The sequence below is a fragment of the Neolamprologus multifasciatus genome, chromosome 1, assembly GCF_963576455.1.
Source record: "Neolamprologus multifasciatus chromosome 1, fNeoMul1.2, whole genome shotgun sequence".
Taxonomy (NCBI): Eukaryota; Metazoa; Chordata; class Actinopteri; order Cichliformes; family Cichlidae; genus Neolamprologus; species Neolamprologus multifasciatus.
Genome location: NC_140439.1, coordinates 1,645,001 through 1,664,124, shown reverse-complemented (window position 1 = coordinate 1,664,124; position 19,124 = coordinate 1,645,001). Strand labels below are relative to the sequence as shown.

Below are 19,124 nucleotides of genomic sequence, written 5' to 3'. Positions count from 1 at the left end.
ATGTTACCTTGAGTTTCTGGATGATTAATAATTAAATTATTACCACTGGCTCAGCTACGACGAACAGTAAAGAAACCTAAAGGGGATATATTTGTGCGATAAATGATTTCAATTATTAATAAACTGCAGGAGTGGATATCCATGGATTAGCTGTATCACCAAAGAAACATGTTTATCTTTCCCGAGCATTTCTATTATGTAAGTAAAACAGCTTAACGGCTGGAATTAATTTTCTTCTCCTTCCCTGTTTCTGGATTAAAACAGCTGTCTGTGTGTCTGCATGTACCTTTCTAATTTTAGACCATTTTTGTCTAGCCTGTTGCATCATTTTGGCGTGGTGTTATTTGGAGAGTGAAGTCTAATCCACAGATTTCACATGAGCTAACAAAGCTGCTGCAGCCTGGCCACAGGAGAGACTCACAGCCAGCCTCAGCTGCTGCCTTCAGGTCAGAAGATGAGCTGGGCCTTTTTTTTCTTAAAAATTAGGTCATCCAAATTTACTCGAGTGAATTGAAAGCAATCACTTCACTAACAAATGAGCATAAACTGGATGTTAATATGTAAACACGAGTAAGACAGGCTGCTAGCAGGCTTGAGGCTGGAAACACATCTGCCTTTGTGGCCCTTGAAAACATATACATAGTTACTGGTATGTCCAATGATTAGCCCTAATGGCTACATTTGTATCTTATATCCTAATTACTGACAGTGTACTCTGGATCAAAACAAATGGCACTGTCCTGTGATAAGAAAATGAAGTGATGCCAAGCTGAATGCTGCTGAAGACACCGAGGTCATGGCCTTGGTGCTGGTTTGGTGAATTTTAGTTCAGCAAAATGAGCAGGAGTTTAAATCTGGATTTTTAAGTCGTTATTCTTAAATTTGATATTTTCTGAAGGAATTCTGAAGTTCTCCAATAAAATCTATGAAAACATGAAAATTCCTTTAAAACTATGAATAACCCAGATGGGAAACTGCATTTGTAAGAAGATGTTTTAGGATTTTCACACACGCACACAAATTTTAAGTCGTTTGGTCACCTTCAGCTGAGGTGTAATCCAGGATGCATGACCTCTATCCTTCCAATAAAAAGCCACCGTATGCGTATGATAGTGTTTCAGCTTGTAGAAACGCTGTGCAGCAGCCATATGCTATGCAGTATTAGTATTTACTCACATGATATGCTGCAGTCCACGGCCTCACGTGTAGTTACTGTCAGTGCAGACGAGTCTCGTCCAGCGGCTCCGACCGTCTGCGGATCTCAAACAAGCAGCCGTGTCTAAAAACACCACCGCTCTCCAAAAGCATCCTCTCCGTCTACAGCATCGCGGACGACGGATAACTACGAAGCCTCTCGGGCGCGAACGAGAAGCGGATATGTCAGCAGAATGTGAGTGAGAGAGAGCCTGACGCGAGAACAAGCGATGAAGAGTCCTACCGTCTTTCAGCGGGGTGGATGGAGCAGAGGGAGGGGCGCTGGTGCTGCTGCTGCGGATGAGGACGGAGGCAGCATCGGCCTGCTCCACTTCAACACCTACACCGAGCTAACCGGCGCGCTGCTGCGTTCAGGAGCCCGTCGTACAAAAGCGATTCAAGTGACCCAGCACGGATTTATAATGTAAACGTCATTATACTGCTGGCCTGGATGGATTAGGAGAAATAGCAACCTGTGCATCCCCACTGTGGGGTTCTTCCCACACATTCATAATAAATTTTGCTCCGGCTTCTTCACTGGCACCGAGCGCTCAGGTTATCGTGCCTTTGCAACTAAAGTGCTAGAAACATACAAACGTGTCACCAACACGACCCATCATCCAAGTCTAATCTGTAAAACAATGCAACATGTTTGTGTTGCAGTAGTTGTTTAGTGTTGAGCATCTACAGAGACTCCTTCCTGTTAAAAGCAAGTTTTTCCTTCCCACCGTTGCCAAGCGCTTGCTCATAGGGCGTGTCTGGCTGTTTTTACCTTACTCTATAAAATCCCTCAGGCGACTGTTAATGTGACAAAAATAAATCTGAATTGAACTGAACGGAAAATGTTACTTTGGCTGCTACATGTCACTAAGCTTCTACTCGACAGAACAACAACAATAATATTAAGATTAGCAGCAATAATGAGTCATTATATGTCACCACTCAATTTTAGCTTGAGACCAGGCCCGGACCCCAGCGTCCGCAGGGACAGCTTCTCTTTTTACAACATTGAATTTCACTGCGTTACATTCCCAACTGCCAAGTTTGGTGAGGTGGTCGATCTATATATGTCGTTTAGTAGAATAGATATAGTCCTCAATAAACATTATCATTTAATGCAGAACAAGTGGATAGTCTGTTCTGGGAAGGGGATCTTTCAAACAGCTGTGACTCAAACAGCAGCTGCTGGGTGGGACAGAGACAAACTAAAATAGACTCTGAGCTGTGCCAGCTTGAGCCACTGTAAACCATGAATCACAACACTTTACTAAGATTGATGCTATTGAGCAGTGTGCTTCGTTGACCCTTAGAACAGTCTAGACATTTCACTAATGATTTGTTTCGAAAAAACGAAACAAAAACACGTCTGCAGCTTTTTTTTTAGATCAAACATAAAATGATTTTCTTTGATTAAAAAAAAACTGATGAGGAAAAACTAGATGACACTTGAACAGGATGACACTGTTGTTCATCGTCTTTGGACTGCTATGACTAAAGAAGTACTTGACCCTGCAGGTGCTATAATAAGTATTTGAAGCACTTTGTACTGCTGTAATATTTAGTGCAACTCAAACGTAAATAAAGCCACATGAACAAAGTAGTTTAGAGTTTCCACAAAAACAGAAGAGCTTTCTGTGGAACTTGTGCAGGAACCCATTGATAATACCCAGAATATATGTCTGCTTGGAAGTTGTGTAGAGCCACAGTAGGCGGCCCACTGTTGGCCCTAGTGCTGATGTGAAATAGGAGACATCTGGGCCTGCACTGTGGGTTGGCTGTGGGCTGCCTACACAAAGCAGTGAAATCTCACAGTGTAAGCAGGCAGTAGGCTTGCAGTATACCCACAGCGTGCCCACACTCAGCCGCCCAACTCTACAGGGCCCAGATGTGGCCTCCATTTCACGCCAGTACTGTCCAGATGTGCACCATGGTACATTACCACCACCAACTGATATGGAATATGGAAAAAATACTACTTTCAAATGCTCCCTTATTCACAAGGGTTCCCACATTAGCAGCAGCACAGATTTGATTTGGCAGATTTCTGAACCGGGGTTCTTTTAACTTCCATGTTACTGAGATTTTGAATCGATCACCTTCTTCAAGCGTCGTATTCCTGACAATGTAATAAATCTGTAGTTTCATCTTGTCCACAATAGTCACATTTCCTAATAATTTGCCAGTGAACGTGCCCCCGTGGACCCACAGTGGGTAGGTGTGGGTGAACTGTGGGACTGTGGGGTAACTATGAGTTTTTATGGGCAAGCCTATTATATGTTGGCCGCAGAAGGCCCTCTAAGGGCTGAACTGCTATGGCACCTACATGGCCTAACCTATATGAGCCCCAAACATGGGTAACTCATTCATACAATCAATCAAGTGTTTTTGCCTAACAGACGACTTGCTCTTCCTCCCGGGTCAAACCAAAGCAAAGAACTGAACAAAGGAAGATTTTGGGTGGGGGCGTGTCCTAGCTTGACCTTTTTTGCTTGCCCAAACTTTGCTCATGCTCCGTTAGTAACAGATCAGTACTTCATGGTTGATGAGCTCATAATAGTTTTACAGGTTACACTGAAAAAGCTGCATCCATTCTCTAAGCTAAATGTGTTTAATGCTATAGCTGAAATTTTGATTGACATAGCAACAGTAACTAAGGAGTGGGCTTAATGAATTCATTTGTGACATTTTCAGTAGATAATGGTGCCCCGTGAATGTATACAGCCACGTATTATTTCATAAAGTTTAAAATGTTGATTGCTACATCTTCAAAAGAGCAACGCCTTCATATGTTTATGTAGGTCGGGCATGCTGGTCTCTGCTTACTCTGAGTGCTCTTCCAAGAGGGTGTTGCCTAAGCTCGCATTTGTTTTTCTAATGTCGGCGCAAAAAGCCTGTTAGAGCAACTCAAGTGCATCACAGCCACAGCACTGATGCAGCATCCTCTCAGATGACCGGCAGGCTCCTTTAAATGTCAGACAGCTGTTAGCCGCACGGCTCGAATGCCCGGCCTGCCGCGCCCTTCTCTCCAGACGAGCCGCCTTCCTCTGCCCTGAAATGTCTTAGCTATTCCAGCTCTCTTCTCCCTCACTCTGACATCATCTCAGTTCTCTCACAAATGGAAGGACACACACACACACACACACACACACACACACACACACACACACACACACACACACACAGGGCAGCTGGCCAAGCTTACATGGGTTTTCAGTGTGTGGGGGTCTATGTGTTTCTGAGATAGTTGAGTATTGCTTTTAACTCTATTCTGGGTGAAATAGTTTATTTAATATTCTGAGTGAGAACACAGTTACTAAACCTGAGCTTTCTAACATGTGTGCATGAGCGTGTGGAAGTGTCACAGCCCAGGACAAGACGAAACATGTCAAATTCACTTCATTTTCAATTAATTTTCCTTTAAAGTAAACCTGTTACGCTGTTCATGATTTCTCTGTCAGATATATGCTGCTGTAGTGGTGCACGCCCACAGGAAAGACAGCCAAGTTTCAAATAGCGACATCAGCACATATACAAGTGAAGGTAATAAGGAGAGGTACAAGGTAAGGATTATTTTGAATTGTGAAACATGCAAAGCTACTCTAGTGGAATCTAAGAATAAAAATAAAACTGTCATGAACTGGCTGTGTGGAGGCAGATGAGGACCCAAACGCAAAACTCACGGAGACAAAAAGCTGAACTCAAAATCACTGCTTTATTGTAGGCTTCACAAAGAAACAGAACTAAACTGGGAATGCTAACTGAGGACCGTTTACACAGAAAAGCACACAGGTTCGGGGAGGAGACGTTGACGACGCGACACTGAACTGAGGGAGACGTGCACATAAATACACAGAGGGTTAACGAGGGAAGTGGGAGCACACGGGAAACACAGCTGACACAGATAATCATAACGAGACACGGCAGGAGTAACACAACACTGACGGGAGACTGTCAAAGTAAAACAGGAAGTACACAGAGGTGCAGACAGGAGGAGAGAGAGAGACAGGAGAGCACAGGCACAGGGGCACACAGGGGGTAAAAGTCACAAGGGGGAAATCAAATAAGGAACAACTTAACAGCGCAACCCAGGAACCGTGGCCTAAATAAAGAACAAAATACAAAAATACATGAAAACTAAGAATGCTGGGCCAACATGGCCCAGGATCATGACAAAAACAAGCACAAGGCTTTCTTTAAATGTGCTGTGCTGAGCTTTTACATAATAAATTATTTTTAGAGCGTCCCAGAGAACAAAGAAGCATGCTGATAGTGTTAAATACCAAACAGAGCAATGCTTTGTTTCATGTTTTTTCTTCCTTGATTCTGATTAATCATCCAAAATTTAACTACCTGTAATGTTGTTCTAGCATATCAATAGAAAAACAATTCAATAAAATGTAAATAAACAACCTACGTGTGTGGTTAACAACTGAAAATTGCAGTATTTGGTTTTAATCGAATCTGCTGTGAAACGTTGGGTCACCATCCACTTATATACTGCTGCAGTCCAAGCACACCCATGTGCTGGCCTCCTGAGCAGGATAACGCAGATCGCCCCCAACCCCAAAACCATTCAAGAGAAGCTTGAGGAACACACCACAGATCCCAGTATTTCTACCTGAACCTGACACTCAAATTTATTTTCCTTTGAGTTTGAATGTCGCAGATCCATTGCATACGTTGTTTAATTGTCTTCATGATGTCAGAACCTGGCTATCTCAAAACTGTCTTACTTTGAATGACAGTAAAACTGAAGTTATTGTCTTTGACAGCCATATCCCTCTGAACCAACTAACCGATACCCTTGGCCCCCTTGCTAGCTACCTCTCCCACATTGTAAGAGACCTTGGGGTACTCTTGAATAGCTCCTTCAAATTAGAGAAACGAGTATCTACTGTGGTTAAATCCAGCTTCTATCAGCTATGTCAGATTTCTAAAGCTAAACCTTTTCTTTCCCCCAAGGACCTTGAAAAGCTTATTCATGCATTCATTACCACTAGACTGGACTATTGTAACTCCCTTTATTTAGGCCTCCCTCACTCCTCTCTCTACCGTTTGCATTAGTACAGAACGCTGCTGCACGCCTTTATCAACTGCCAGGATGCATGATCATATGACTCGGTTTTAGCTAACTTACACTGGCTTCCTGTCAAATTTCGCATTGATTTTAAAATTCCTTTACTCACTTATAAAATCGTAAACAATATGGCGCCTAGCTATTTAACAGAACTTCTCCATTTGTATAATCCTAAAAAAGCACTAAGATCTTCTAAGCAGATGCTCTTAATGCAACCTAAGTCTAGGCTGAAAACCAGAGGTGACCGTGCTTGTTGCAGCTCCTGAACTGTGGAACAATCTCCCTACTGCCATTCACTCTTCTGAGTCAATTCAGGCTTTTAAATCTCATTTAAAGACTCTTTTTACTCTGACTTAAGTTAGTTTGACTATCATTTGGTTGGCTTCTAAGTTTGTCTTGTGTTGCTGTTTGGTAAATTTGTCTTATTTTATTTATTTCCTAATTTGTGAAGCACTTTGATCGACACTGTTTTTTTTAAATGTGGTATATAAATACATTTTGATTTGATTTGATTTGAAAGTCTCTCAGATGTCTTCACATGGTAAAATGTGCTACACTGAAGTACAGAGATGCTTTGTTATCTTTTTAGAAATCTTCTAGATTATTATTCACTCTTGACATTAAAAATGAGGACCACAGTAATATTATTCCAATACTAAGAAGATGAAGGCTCGACAGATTTATTATTGCCTGCGCTGACTGTGCTCCTGTCTGACAGCAGAATTACACAAAAACTAGGACGCTGAAATCCATGAAACCTGGAGGAGAGGTGGAACACGAGGAAAGGAGGAAGCCATTAAACTTTGGTTCTGGTTGAAAACGATGAGCCAGGGCACTGGCCATGGTCCAGAACTGCACTCTCTAAGTGCCCTTCTCTGTATCCCTGCTGCATATATAAGAAAAGATTTTCCACAAAACAAACAATATTAAAAGCTTCTGAAAGTCTGATTGCACACAGCGGGGCGGCTGGACTGGATTCCAGTACACTACATGGAGTGTTTGCACCTTATTAACTTGTAGCTACGAGTATATTCACCCTCCAACCCGACAACATCACCAGAATATCAATAGTCTCTCTTCTTTCATCGTGCAGCTCACATCAGCCGTCATTTAGTGAAAGACAAAGCTTCATAGTGGGCTAATTTCTAATATTCCTAATACATAAAGCTGTTTGCAAAAGCTTTTAAGGAAAAACAGCTTAACTGACATCCTCCAAGCTTGTGTGTCAGTATGTGGGTGTGTGCTGTCGACAGGGACCAGGAGACCCTCTGAGGAACAGATCAATGACGGTGGCTGAATTATTAATCTGCTTGCATTCAACCCTGTCTATTGTGCAGAGAGATTTTTAGGTTGTGTCATAAAAATGTTAAACTCACAGTGATGCAGTTTAAACATCACAGAATCAGCTTCCTGCTCATTGGTGGAGTCTATACGCATTGCTTTTCAAAGCACGTCCGTCTGTGATTTGTTGTGTATTCGGCCTCCTCAGACAGAAACAGATGAGTGTTTGTGCAGAGAGAAGCCCTGCTGTTGGTCCATCATCACAATCAAACGTTTTAAAGATTATAGAAGAGAAAAAAAGCTGGTTAATAAAACAGCATTACTGTGTGTGTGTGTGTGTGTGTGTGTGTGTGTGTGTGTGTGTGTGTGTGTGTGTGTGTGTGTGTGTGTGTGTGCAGCAGCATCACTCATCTTTGCCTGTCAGCTTCAACCTGCTGTTTTGTCCGTCACAGTCTGTGAACACCCACTCAGACCCCGAGTGTGGGTTTGTGTACAGCAGGGTGGCACGTTTGACATTGACGCTGAGTTCATTCACAGGCCAGTGCAAAGAGTCTCACACTTTATAAATTCCCATGAACACATTTTAGCTTCCAGGGAGTTTTTCTGAGTCGTGTTAAGCTTTTATTAAGTGAGAAATCTCCTTCATGCAGGTCTGCATTAGCAGCTGAGAAAGCCTGTAACTGCACCATATTATCAGCACTGTTAGTGAGTTAGAGATAAAACTGCCTGCTCCGCTTCTTCCACATGCTTTCTGCGCAGGAACAAGAGTCTGGCACATACCGGTGGGTGTGTGGACATTCATTGTTTTGCTGGGAGCCTTTTGATATTGTCCCACTTTTATAAAGAAACCAATCAGAGAGCAGATTCGAGTCACCCGTTTGCCAAAAGTTGAAAAGAATACATACAGCTTGTCAACATGGCAACACAATGTATCATATAAGTAGCGCATTTTCGAATTACCTTTGCAATTTTTCCTCTTCATTCATTAACATATTCAACTGTACATTAATCTGCACCAAAACAAACAAAAGTTTAACCACCGGGACAAAAGGAGAGCCAACAACTATCTATATTTCTCATATTTAAAGGCAAACACAAAATAAAACTAAAAACTGCACAGTTTACAACAAGTCCCCAGGTGTTCTTCTACAACGAGCTGCAGCTTCCAGTCGTCTGTTGAGACCTCATTTTCCAGATCTACATTTCATGGATTTGGATTAGATTGTGAACTCTCTGATGAACAGCACATAAACATGATGACATTACTCATCATTATTCTAGCAGGAGTTTGTGGAGGTCTAGTGAGTCTATGTGTATCCCGGTTTTTATCAGTTTGGATCATAAAAATCTTAAATGGTTTCAGGTGCATTGGAAGCAGACTCTGTCTCTCTGGGATACAGATGGTTTCTGCTGAGACTGCTGAATTTAATTGCAACCACTTACAAAGTAATAAGCAGTCTGTTATTTCAATATTAGGTTTGTTACTGGTCTCAAAGCAGCTGGGAGCACAGTCACCAAGAAAGCCATTGGTAGCACACTATGTCATCATAGTTTGAAATCCTGCAGTGTCCACAGAGCACCGCTGCTCAGGATTGACCATGTGACCAAGTTTGCCAATGACCACCTGAGCGAGTCCAATGAGGCTTGGGAGATGCGGTTAGATGCCACTCGAGTTTTAAATCCAAGAACACCATCCCTACGCTTTGAAGATGTTGTTCTACCAAGGTTACAGAGCAACTGCCTTTCATTTTAGGAAGGAAGGTTAGAAAAATCTGTGATGAGAACCTCGCTTCACGCATTGAAAATGCGTTGTGGGTGGGTCTTCCAGTGGGACAAGAACCCAAATCATACGGCCAAGGCAACAAAGAAGCAGCCCAGCCACTGTTTGGACTCTAATCCCACACAGCAGCTCAAAAGACAGCTTAAGCTTTGTGCATCCAAGTGATTACTTAGAAACCTTAAGGGTTTAAACAAAATCTGCAAAGAGGACAATCCCTGTGTGTTTGATGTTTGAGATGTGTCACAGATGTGGCTGCTAACTCGTACTCCACCAAGTATTAAATCAGGTGATTTAAGGTGATCGAATACTTGTTTCTGTCATCTGCCTGCTTCCTGAGTGTTGGAGTGCTTGTCTGTTCTTTACATCACTTCCACTTTCCCATGCTGTCAGACTCAGCCATCTCTGAGCCAATCAGCCTCCACTCTGCGAGCTTTAAATCTCAGTGCATGGTGGTCATTCTACCTTTCAAACCGTCAGTCATGTATCGCACTTCATCCCCATCTCCACCTCACCCTGGTCACTCAGAGCTCCATCCAACACCAGTCTTTAGACTCAGGGGCAGTGCTTTCAACACATTACACACAATGGGGTAGCTCAGGTGGCAGAGCAGGTCAGCCACTAATCAGAAGGTCGGTGGTTCGATCCCAGGCTGCCTCCTGGCTGCATGCCAAATATCCTTGGGCAAGATATTAACCCCATGTTTGCCTACTGGTGGTGGTCAGAGGGCGCCAGTGTCCGGCAGCCTCGCCTCTGTCAGTGCGCCCCAGCGCAGCTGTGGCTACAATGTAGCTGCCATCACCAGTGTGTGAATGACTGAATGTAGTGTGAAGCGCTTTGGGGTCCTTAGGGACTAGAAAAGCGCTATACAAATGCAGGCCATTATATCTATTGGCAACCAAAAATAATAACAAGTGGATTTGGTTTGTGGTGGTCTTTGCCCAAATACGGTACAGGTGACCCTTAGGTGAAAGAAAGAAAAATGGAAAAAAAGAAGTTTCTGTTTATGTCTCAGTGCTTAGCGGAGTTACTGTAACACAGGCTTTATTAACTAAGACGTCAAAAATGTTTACATTGTATTTGGGATAAACTGATGGAATTCAGCTGACTGAAAGAGTAATTAATCTAATTCATTATTACTTAGAATAGAATAGAATAGAATAGAATAGAATAGAATAGAATAATCCTTTAATTGTCCCACAAGGGGAAATTTGGTTGTAATTTGTAACTTCCTGTCTTTGGTTGGAATTTGATTATTTGTGAAAGCTGCACTGGTGCGATCATCTTTGCCATAAATGTGATTTACTGCCCAGTGATGTTTGGATCATGGATTTATGGAACGTACTGGCATAAGTATGGATTCATGGTTGTAAAACATCTGATACACAGTGTGTGTGTTGATGTTTGTGTGTATAGACCCAGAGATTACGTTCACTAAATGTTACTGCATTTCCCCTGAGAGTCACCGCCATCAGTCAGAAGCACAGCTTCACCCAGTCTTTATTAATTGCACCATGTGGGCGACAGCTGCATTCATGGACACCATTACTGGCACTTCCTTCATCATCTTCCTCCTCTCTTGAGATGAAATGCGATCGTTCACGTTGCCAGACTGTCCGTGTGTCTCACGGGTCAATCAGTAATCACCACTGAGCAGGGCAGATGCTGGGGAATGAGACACTAATGCATCAGTGTTCTGAACATCCATCAGAACACTGATGGATGTTCTGATTACGTGCGTCATATCCATTACATCATGATGGAAGAGCCTCAGCAGTGTGTCAATACTGCAGAGACAACTGGGAATCTGCATCTTTAATGAGCTTCAGAATAAAAGAAGGTGTCGATTTTTAGGTAATGCTCTTCTGTAAAGACTAGTGTTAATTAACTCTGTCAGTATGTTTAAATTCAATTTGATGTTATTTTGACACTATTGGATGATATAATGGTTTAAGTAACAGCCATTTCATACATTAGATAGTTTGTAGTAGTTCTCACTGTTAATAGTTTACAGAGGGATGTTACACTGGAATAACAGCTGTTACATTTACACAGTGTTAGAGCAACGGCTGCAACCTACAGCTTTTAAAATCACAATTAAATGATGTCTGTAAACACATCGGTCCAGGTGTTATCACACTGAGACAATAATGGCTGTCAGTTCTGTCGCTGCTTATATTACTGCTCTCTACCAAGGGAATCTGATCACCAGTGTAGGTGTATTCTTCCCATTCAGCTGACTCCTCAGGACTTGCCTGACCCTCTGCAGGTACTTGGTGGTTGCAGCTTTCCCAGCGGCCTCTTCATGGTTTTCCAATGAATGTTGTCTGCAATGTTGCCTTCCGGTAGTTCGATCCCCTCAGTTCTGACTACCTTCCCTCTCTTTGTTATCATCCGACTACACTTCTCCAGCCCGAACAACATTCCGATGTCATTGCTGTATAGCCTGGTGGTGTGGATCAGTGAATCGATGTCTCGTTCGTTCTTGGCATACAGCTTGATGTCATCCATGTACAGGAGGTGGCTGACAACTGCTCCGTTCCATAGTCGGTGTCCATAACCAGTCTTACTAATTATCTCACTGAGGGGGTTCAGGCCTATGCAGAACAGCAGTGGGGACAAAGCATCTCCCTGGTAGATCCCTCACTTGATGGTGACTTGTGCTATGGGTTTGAAGTTGGCCTCCAGTGTTGTCCGCCACATCCCCATTGAGTTCCTGATGAAGGCTCTCAGGTTTCTGTTGATCTTATATAGTTCTAGGCATTCCAGGATCCAGGTGTGGGGCATTGAGTCATAGGCCTTCTTGTAATCAATCCAGGCAGTGCACAGGTTGGTCACCCGAGTCTTGCAGTCTCAGCTGACTGCTTGGTCTGCCAGTAACTGGTGTTTTGCGCCTCTGGTATTCTTGCCCATCCCTTTCTGTGCCCCATTCATGTATTGACCTATGTGCCTGCTCATCTTAGCCGCTATGATGCCTGACAGGAGCGTTCATGTGGAACTGAAGTAGGTTATTGGCCGGTAGTTGGAGGGGACCGGTCCCTTCTTGGGGCTGTCAGTTCTGTCATTGCTTATATTACTGCTCTCTGCTCTCTCAGTCCCTTCACGCTGGGTGTCTCTTATCTACTAGCATTTGCAGTTTATTGTTACTGCCAGACGCTTGTGTTCTTCAGCCAGTAGGCGTGAACCATGTCGGGGCCTGGTGCTGTCCAACTCTTCATACTGGAGACCCTTTCGTGGATCCTTTCTGTCTGCCAGAATATATTCACCCTCCAACCTGACAACATCACCAGAATATCAATAGACTCTCTTCTTTCATCGTGCAGATCACATCAGCCGTCCTTTAGTGAAAGACAAAGCTTCATAGTCGGCTAATTTCTCCCCGAGGGTGGTGGAGAATGACCGAGCTAAGATCCTGTGGGACTTCCAGATACAGACGGACAAAATGGTGATGGCTAACCAACTGGACATAGTGGTGGTAGACAAGCAGAAGAAGACGGCCGTAGAGATCGATGTAGCGGTTCCCAATGACAGCAACATCAGGAAGAAGGAACACCAATATTAGAAAAAATGCTGGTTTCAAAGATTTTTCAGGCAAATGTTAACACAGTGGCAAAGATGACAGAGAATCATAGGCCTCATCTTGTATGAAGTTTCTGGTGATCCATCAAAAAACTGATTGATGAGACATTTAGGCTGTAAGAGTGAATGTGAGCATGGTTGTCTGCCTCTCTGTGTTAGCTATGCAAAAGACTGAGAACCTGTCCAGGTCCTCTCGGCCTGTGACAGCTGGTACAGGCTTCCCCCCTGAACTGGATAAGTGCTTAAGAAAATGGATGGATGGACAAAGCTGCAGACAACAGGTTAATGATGCCATAAAGCCATGCTGCTGTATGACGAAATATGAATCCAAGACATAACAGACATGAACATCTGAAATGATCTCTCAAAACATTCATATAAACCAATCAGAGCAGTCCAGCCTCTTTCTCTTATAGATTTTCCTTTGTGTTTTCAGTGTGTGAGGCTTTCAGCCATGATGACTGTGCACTCCTCCTCCACCAGCTGCACATTAGTATTCAAGGCACAGATGAGGAGGAGCTGGAGTATGACGGGTTGGAAAGCCAATCCTGCAAACGCCTTGTGGGTGGTGTAAGCGATTTTCCTGAAAGGTAAATACAAATCAGAGACACAATCAGGGAATTTGGGGAAAAGCCACTGGAGGATAGCTCGGAAAGACAGACCTTCGATTTCTAGCCTCGACCTTTTGAAAACACACACTTTTTCTTGTTTTTTCTTTTTCTTGGGTCTGATCGATTTCCCAATGTGACCTTTGCATACCAGCAAGCAGCCCAGTTCATCCTCAAGCTGAGCTTTCCCAGAGGTTTGGCAAGATGAAGAAACAAAAACATAAAACAACACATTTCCTCTCAGAGCTCGAAGGGAAAAGGAACAACACGCATCTGTTTAATGGCCACTATAACCAGACAGTATCTCACAGTGCAACACAGGTTCAGTACCTTCTCCCTCCTCTCGATGCAAAGATTGATTAGTGCCTCGGCTGACTTATTTTGAAGTAAACCGCTGATGTCAGTGTACCCAGTGTAGCTGAAGAAATCAAAAAAGCACCTTGCCTTAAATGTCAAATTTGAAAATATAAAAAATAAATAAAAAACACACATTAGCGCAAATACTCATTAGAGCGTAACGTGTGTATCAACAAATCAATTCCCAATCCATCAAAGTAACCTCAATAGCAGAAGCTATGTATTATAATTTAAGACAGTCCCAACCTGAGGGGTTATTTCATGTCCCTGGCTTGTGAATTTGAATCTGGGTGCTAAGATATGCAGGTAAGCGTGCAGGCTGCTTCTAATAATGCCCACAGGTGAGAGTGTTTCTCTGTATATCGGTCAATGCCAAATCCATTCCAGTTCAAATCTGTAAAGGTTTCCAGTCGGCTCGACAGCCTGTGTATTATAACTGAAATTATATAGAAATCTATTTGGATTTACTGATAAATATCAAAACTACATAATACCAAGGACTGTGTCTTAATATGTTAGGCTGTTTGAAGGCTGTGCTACTGCTGTCAGCGGTTCAGTGAATGCTGCTATACAGGCTAAATGTCTCTCTAGCGCACATAAAGGTCTTTTTACTCATTTTGTTGTCCTCACATTGGCCCAATAACAAAAAACTCTGGATTTAAAAATCTCTCTGTGTTCTTGAGAAAACACAAGACAACCGACATCTCTTAAACTGAAGCATGTTCCCATAATTTCCTGCTTCCACTGAGACACTGAGCTGCAGCTCATCGGGCACACAGGGTAAGCCTACCTTAGGTTGAATTAACCACAGAACACACAAGCAGAAGTGGAATTATCAGAACACCACCTGTGATACAATAATTGAAAGTGGAAGCGAGTGGATTCTGTAATGTGCTTTAATGCAGTTTTCTGAAGGACTGAATGCATGGATAAGCTCTTAGACCATATTCAGTTACCTTATGGGAAACATCTGACAGACACATATTATTTTACAGGCTGTAGACAAATTCAGCAAATACTGAAACACAATCCTCTGTGTGTGTGTGTGTGTGTGTGTGTGTGTGTGTGTGTGTGTGTGTGTGTGTGTGTGTGTGTGTGTGTGTTTGTACGTAGGGACATAAAAAATGCATCTATTAGTGCGTCTTCGTTACATTTCCTCTTTATCAGCTGTTTAGCTCTCTGTGTTATGCTAGTGTGCCCTCTTACTGCGTGTGAGTGCTGATGTTGTCCTTATTGTTCACTTTGCCTGTGTAAAAGGATATGAACAGTTTCCTCCTACGGTCATATTTGAAGAGGTAGCACATACTTTGTACTTTATACCAGGTAACAAGTAAAATACACATATTGCTTTTGGCTAGATGCTAATATTAACATGCTAACATGGTCATGATTCTGATGCTAATGTTTAGCAGGTCTACAGTTTACGCTTTTCTCCATTTTTACATGTTGGCTTTGCAGCTGATGGGGTGGGGATGTGATTTGTTCTGCTACGTTTTGACAGCTCTACAGAAAATACTCAGGAAATGAACCAGAATCTGCTTCTCACTGTGGCACAAGAGGATAATCAAAAGATCATCAAAGTCAGAACCTTGAATGTCTTAAATTTTAGGTCAGCCTGAAAACTAAACTGAGCTGAGCTCTTTTATCTGCTTGAAGTTAACTGACATGTTGGTTGTTGATGCATGACAAGTGACGACATCATCAAACACGTTCAGATTCCTCCTGTGGGAGGCATGAGTGAAAGTGACATGGCAGTCTAGTTCAAATTGTTGACTTTTGAGGCTAAACTAACAGAAATAAAGCTCAAACGTGTAGAAAATATGGCACTTTAGTAGATACAGATTTAATAATTTAATATAGCTGAAATAAGACTGCTCCCAGGAGTGGCAAGGTTATCGCTCCTCGCCAGCAGCAGAAAAATTCTCCTCCTCAGGCTGAATGGCAGATGAAGCTCCGCTGCAGCTCTTGCTGCGATCTTTCTAGACTTCAGTAAAATATGTCCGTACAAGAAGTAGTAGTAGTAGAGAAAAGCATTAAGTAACCTGCAGCCTGCTGGGAGGCACAGCATTTGGAAGACATGTCCATTTACCAGTGAAATGTGTCATAGAGCTCGGGCCATATGACTAAAATTCAGCCAAATTTGTGTATGTGTGCTGTAGTAAATGTACATATTTCCACTCTTCACATAAGACTACCATCCAATACACTGTGTGGGAGGATCCATGTTTAAAATCCACGCTGAACACTGAGTTCCATTTATTTAGCGAACAGCTCATCTGACCCTGCTAGGCTTGAGTGAAAGCTGAGTGTGGGTAGGATACATTTCTTTGTGAATGCAAAGAAAGCAGATACTTTCCTAGCAAGAGTCACATTCATCACGATGGCACGTCCTGATCTTCGATCACCCCGGCAGGGGGTAAAACCACTCGGATTCAGCCTTTATTGATTCCAAGTGTGACATGCAGTCTGCACGTGAGACCATCATCAATAAGAGCTATGTTGTCATCAGCTCCTAGGATATATCCCAATGGATCAGTAAAGAAATCAAAGAGATGAGAGCATGCTCTTAGCATTGCATCACAAACTTATGTTTTTATGTAAATGGTAAAATGGTAAATGGCCTGTATTTGTATAGCGCTTTTACTAGTCCCCTAGGGACCCCAAAGCGCTTTACACACCCAGTCATCCACCCATTCACACACACATTCATACACTGTAGAGTTTATAATGTAGCCATAAAAGATGCGGAGCTGGAAAGACTTCAAGGTTCCACAGATTTCATTTCACGAACACGTCGTCTATACATCTTAATCTGTCAACTTGAATTTAATGCAGTTTACCCTTGTGCAATATGGGTTTATTCATGGGCCAAAAGAGCAGATGATATCATGGTTGACGACATTGTTATTTAGAAAAAATTATTTTGGTGTCTGAAGAGTCCTGTTCTCACTTTTGTCTGATAACACACGAACAGCCAGGTTCTTCTCTGCTAATTCGACACAGAGATCATTCAAAAGAACCAAAGTCTGTGAGTCATTCATCATAAGCTCCCAGCAAAAACTGGCTTTAATGGTTTTGTATCACTGAGACAGGTCTCAGGGTTCCAGTCAACAGAAGCGTGCAAACTGATAACCTGATGAACTCTCTTAGAGCTCAGCTGGAGACAAAACTCATTTTTACAATATTTTGGTTTTAAATATGTTGGCTGATATCCTTTATGTATAGAAATATAGTTGCACATACTTTAGAGATATAGTAAAGGGGAAACAGACTGGTTCTTATTATAGTGTTCACCCATGACTCACACACTCATGTTGGTCCCTTATATCTAACATTCACACTCCATTGAGCACATCGGAGAAACCCGAGGTTCAGCATCTTGCCCGAGGACACTTGAGCAGCCAGGGATTTAACCGCCAACCTTCCAAATAGCAGATGACCTGCTCTAGCTGAAATCCCAGTATTTCTTTGCACAACAGGTACAGGCGAGTGAAGCTCTTATTGCGATTACACTGTTCAGAAAGTCCATGCAAAGTTCACCTGAAGCCCGGCACATCCCAAACAGCAGCAAGTATAAACTCGGTACATGCTGGTGAAAGCATGCCACACTCTGTCTGTGTCACACTTTCACCTTTAAAATCCAAAAAATCCCTTTTGCTGTCAACTTTATTGAAGATAACAATGAACACACTGACCTTTGACCTGCAAGGAAAACTGTGCAGTGTGCCTGGCTTCAAACAGCTGCAGCTCTTTATCCAGGTCAAAAACAGCCAGCTCAACGCTCCAGGAGCGTAAACCTGTTTTTGGAACACACAGCAGCAATAATGCTCAGAATCAAGAGTCCAGTATGCCCTCACAACAATTTACTACATTTCTCTGACAGTGAGAAAAGTTTTGCTTGTTTGTTTGTTTTTCTAAATTAATGGAAGACCAAAACTGCCATAAACAAACAATTACAAACAAACAAACAAAGCTATTCATTGTTTTTATAAGGAGAAGAAGAAGTAGCAGTATTAATGAAAGAATAAGTAAAATTAATTACTCCACACATTTCCCTTTAATATTGTATTTGGTACATTTTATTTATTGCTGCATTAACATTTGAACACAAACTACAACATTAACATGCTGCTTATGTGCACTATTCAATAATAAAATAGCTGGATAAATAAAAAAGTGAAAGGTGCCATTCTGTGCATTTGTTACAAAGAATATTTTAGCAATAACTGGATTTGTAGTTATGGAAGTTTTACCTAAGTTTGCACTGCAGTGCTTTTAGATTGAGGGGAATTATTAAAAGTTAATGCACTCTTATGCAGCTAATTAAAATTTGACTGCGTCTGGATTTTTAACCAATAAATATCTGACTTCTTGTTTTTATGAGTTCATTAAAGAAACTAAGTGGGAACAGATACTATATAAACACCAAGCCGTTTCATCGCCCTGCTCCGCTGTCACCGACCACATGAGTTTGCCTTACCCTGTGAGATCTGTCTCCTGGCAGCTTCGAGGTGATGGCTGCAGGAAATCTCTCCAATCACGATCAATATGCGATAGTTTCTATGCTGGAACGCAGCTCCAGGGTGATGCTGTCCGCGGTGCTGAACAGACTCCTCTGGTTCTGTTTGCTCCACAGAGGCAGCGGCTGAGATAGAGATTTCCATGGTAACAGTGCCACTAATGGACGCTGAGCCCTTTTCCATCTCCATGACAACTGCATCCAGAGCGAGCACCATGACAGTGCAGGATGGGGTGGGAGGAGTGATGGGCGTGGCTCAGAAGAAGCTAAACACTTGATTGGATCCCAGGTGATGTTGCTATTTGATGTTGCAGCATGCCATTGGACAGAAAGAAGAGAGGGATATGAGAATTTATGTTCATCATATTTCCTATATGAGGCAGCTGAAGCTTAAAAAAAGATTTTACAGTATCAAAGTGTCAGTTGCTTTTCCACAGAGTTCTTGAAAAGAGAGATTTATCATCTTCAAATGTGTGAAAATATTCAAAAAACTGTTGATGTTTGATTAAACAAAATAATTGTTTTCAAACCAAAGATTTTGGTGTGTATTGAGTCCAATCAATGCCACTTACAATAGCCCTCATAGTGTTTTTGTATTAACTTTTTAGACAAAGGTGTCTGGGACTAAAATGTTTGTGGCAAACAAAGTGTCTATTTATATCTGTGTGACTGTGAGTACCAGGCAGTGTGCCTCTGATTACTGAACTGACATGTCTTTGTTCAGATTGTGAA

General features: G+C 42.3%; 1 protein-coding gene across 2 annotated transcripts in view; it reads right to left on the bottom strand.

Annotated features, from left to right (window-relative positions):
- map1aa (microtubule-associated protein 1Aa) overlaps positions 1 to 18,624 on the bottom strand; it is a 56,835-nt gene extending 38,211 nt beyond the window's left edge. Inside the window, exons 1-2 of one of the 2 annotated variants that reach the window (XM_085165421.1) lie at positions 18,354 to 18,624; positions 17,569 to 17,670 (exon numbers count right to left, since the gene is read on the bottom strand). In XM_085165421.1, the coding sequence (XP_085021547.1) occupies positions 17,569 to 17,670; positions 18,354 to 18,609 (358 nt within the window). In that variant the 5' untranslated portion in view covers positions 18,610 to 18,624. Of the gene's footprint in view, positions 1 to 1,176; positions 1,232 to 17,568; positions 17,671 to 18,353 lie in introns of those variants that run through there. The other variant, XM_085165491.1, reaches the window with a different exon arrangement.
- Between the last annotated feature and the right edge of the window lie 500 nt (positions 18,625 to 19,124).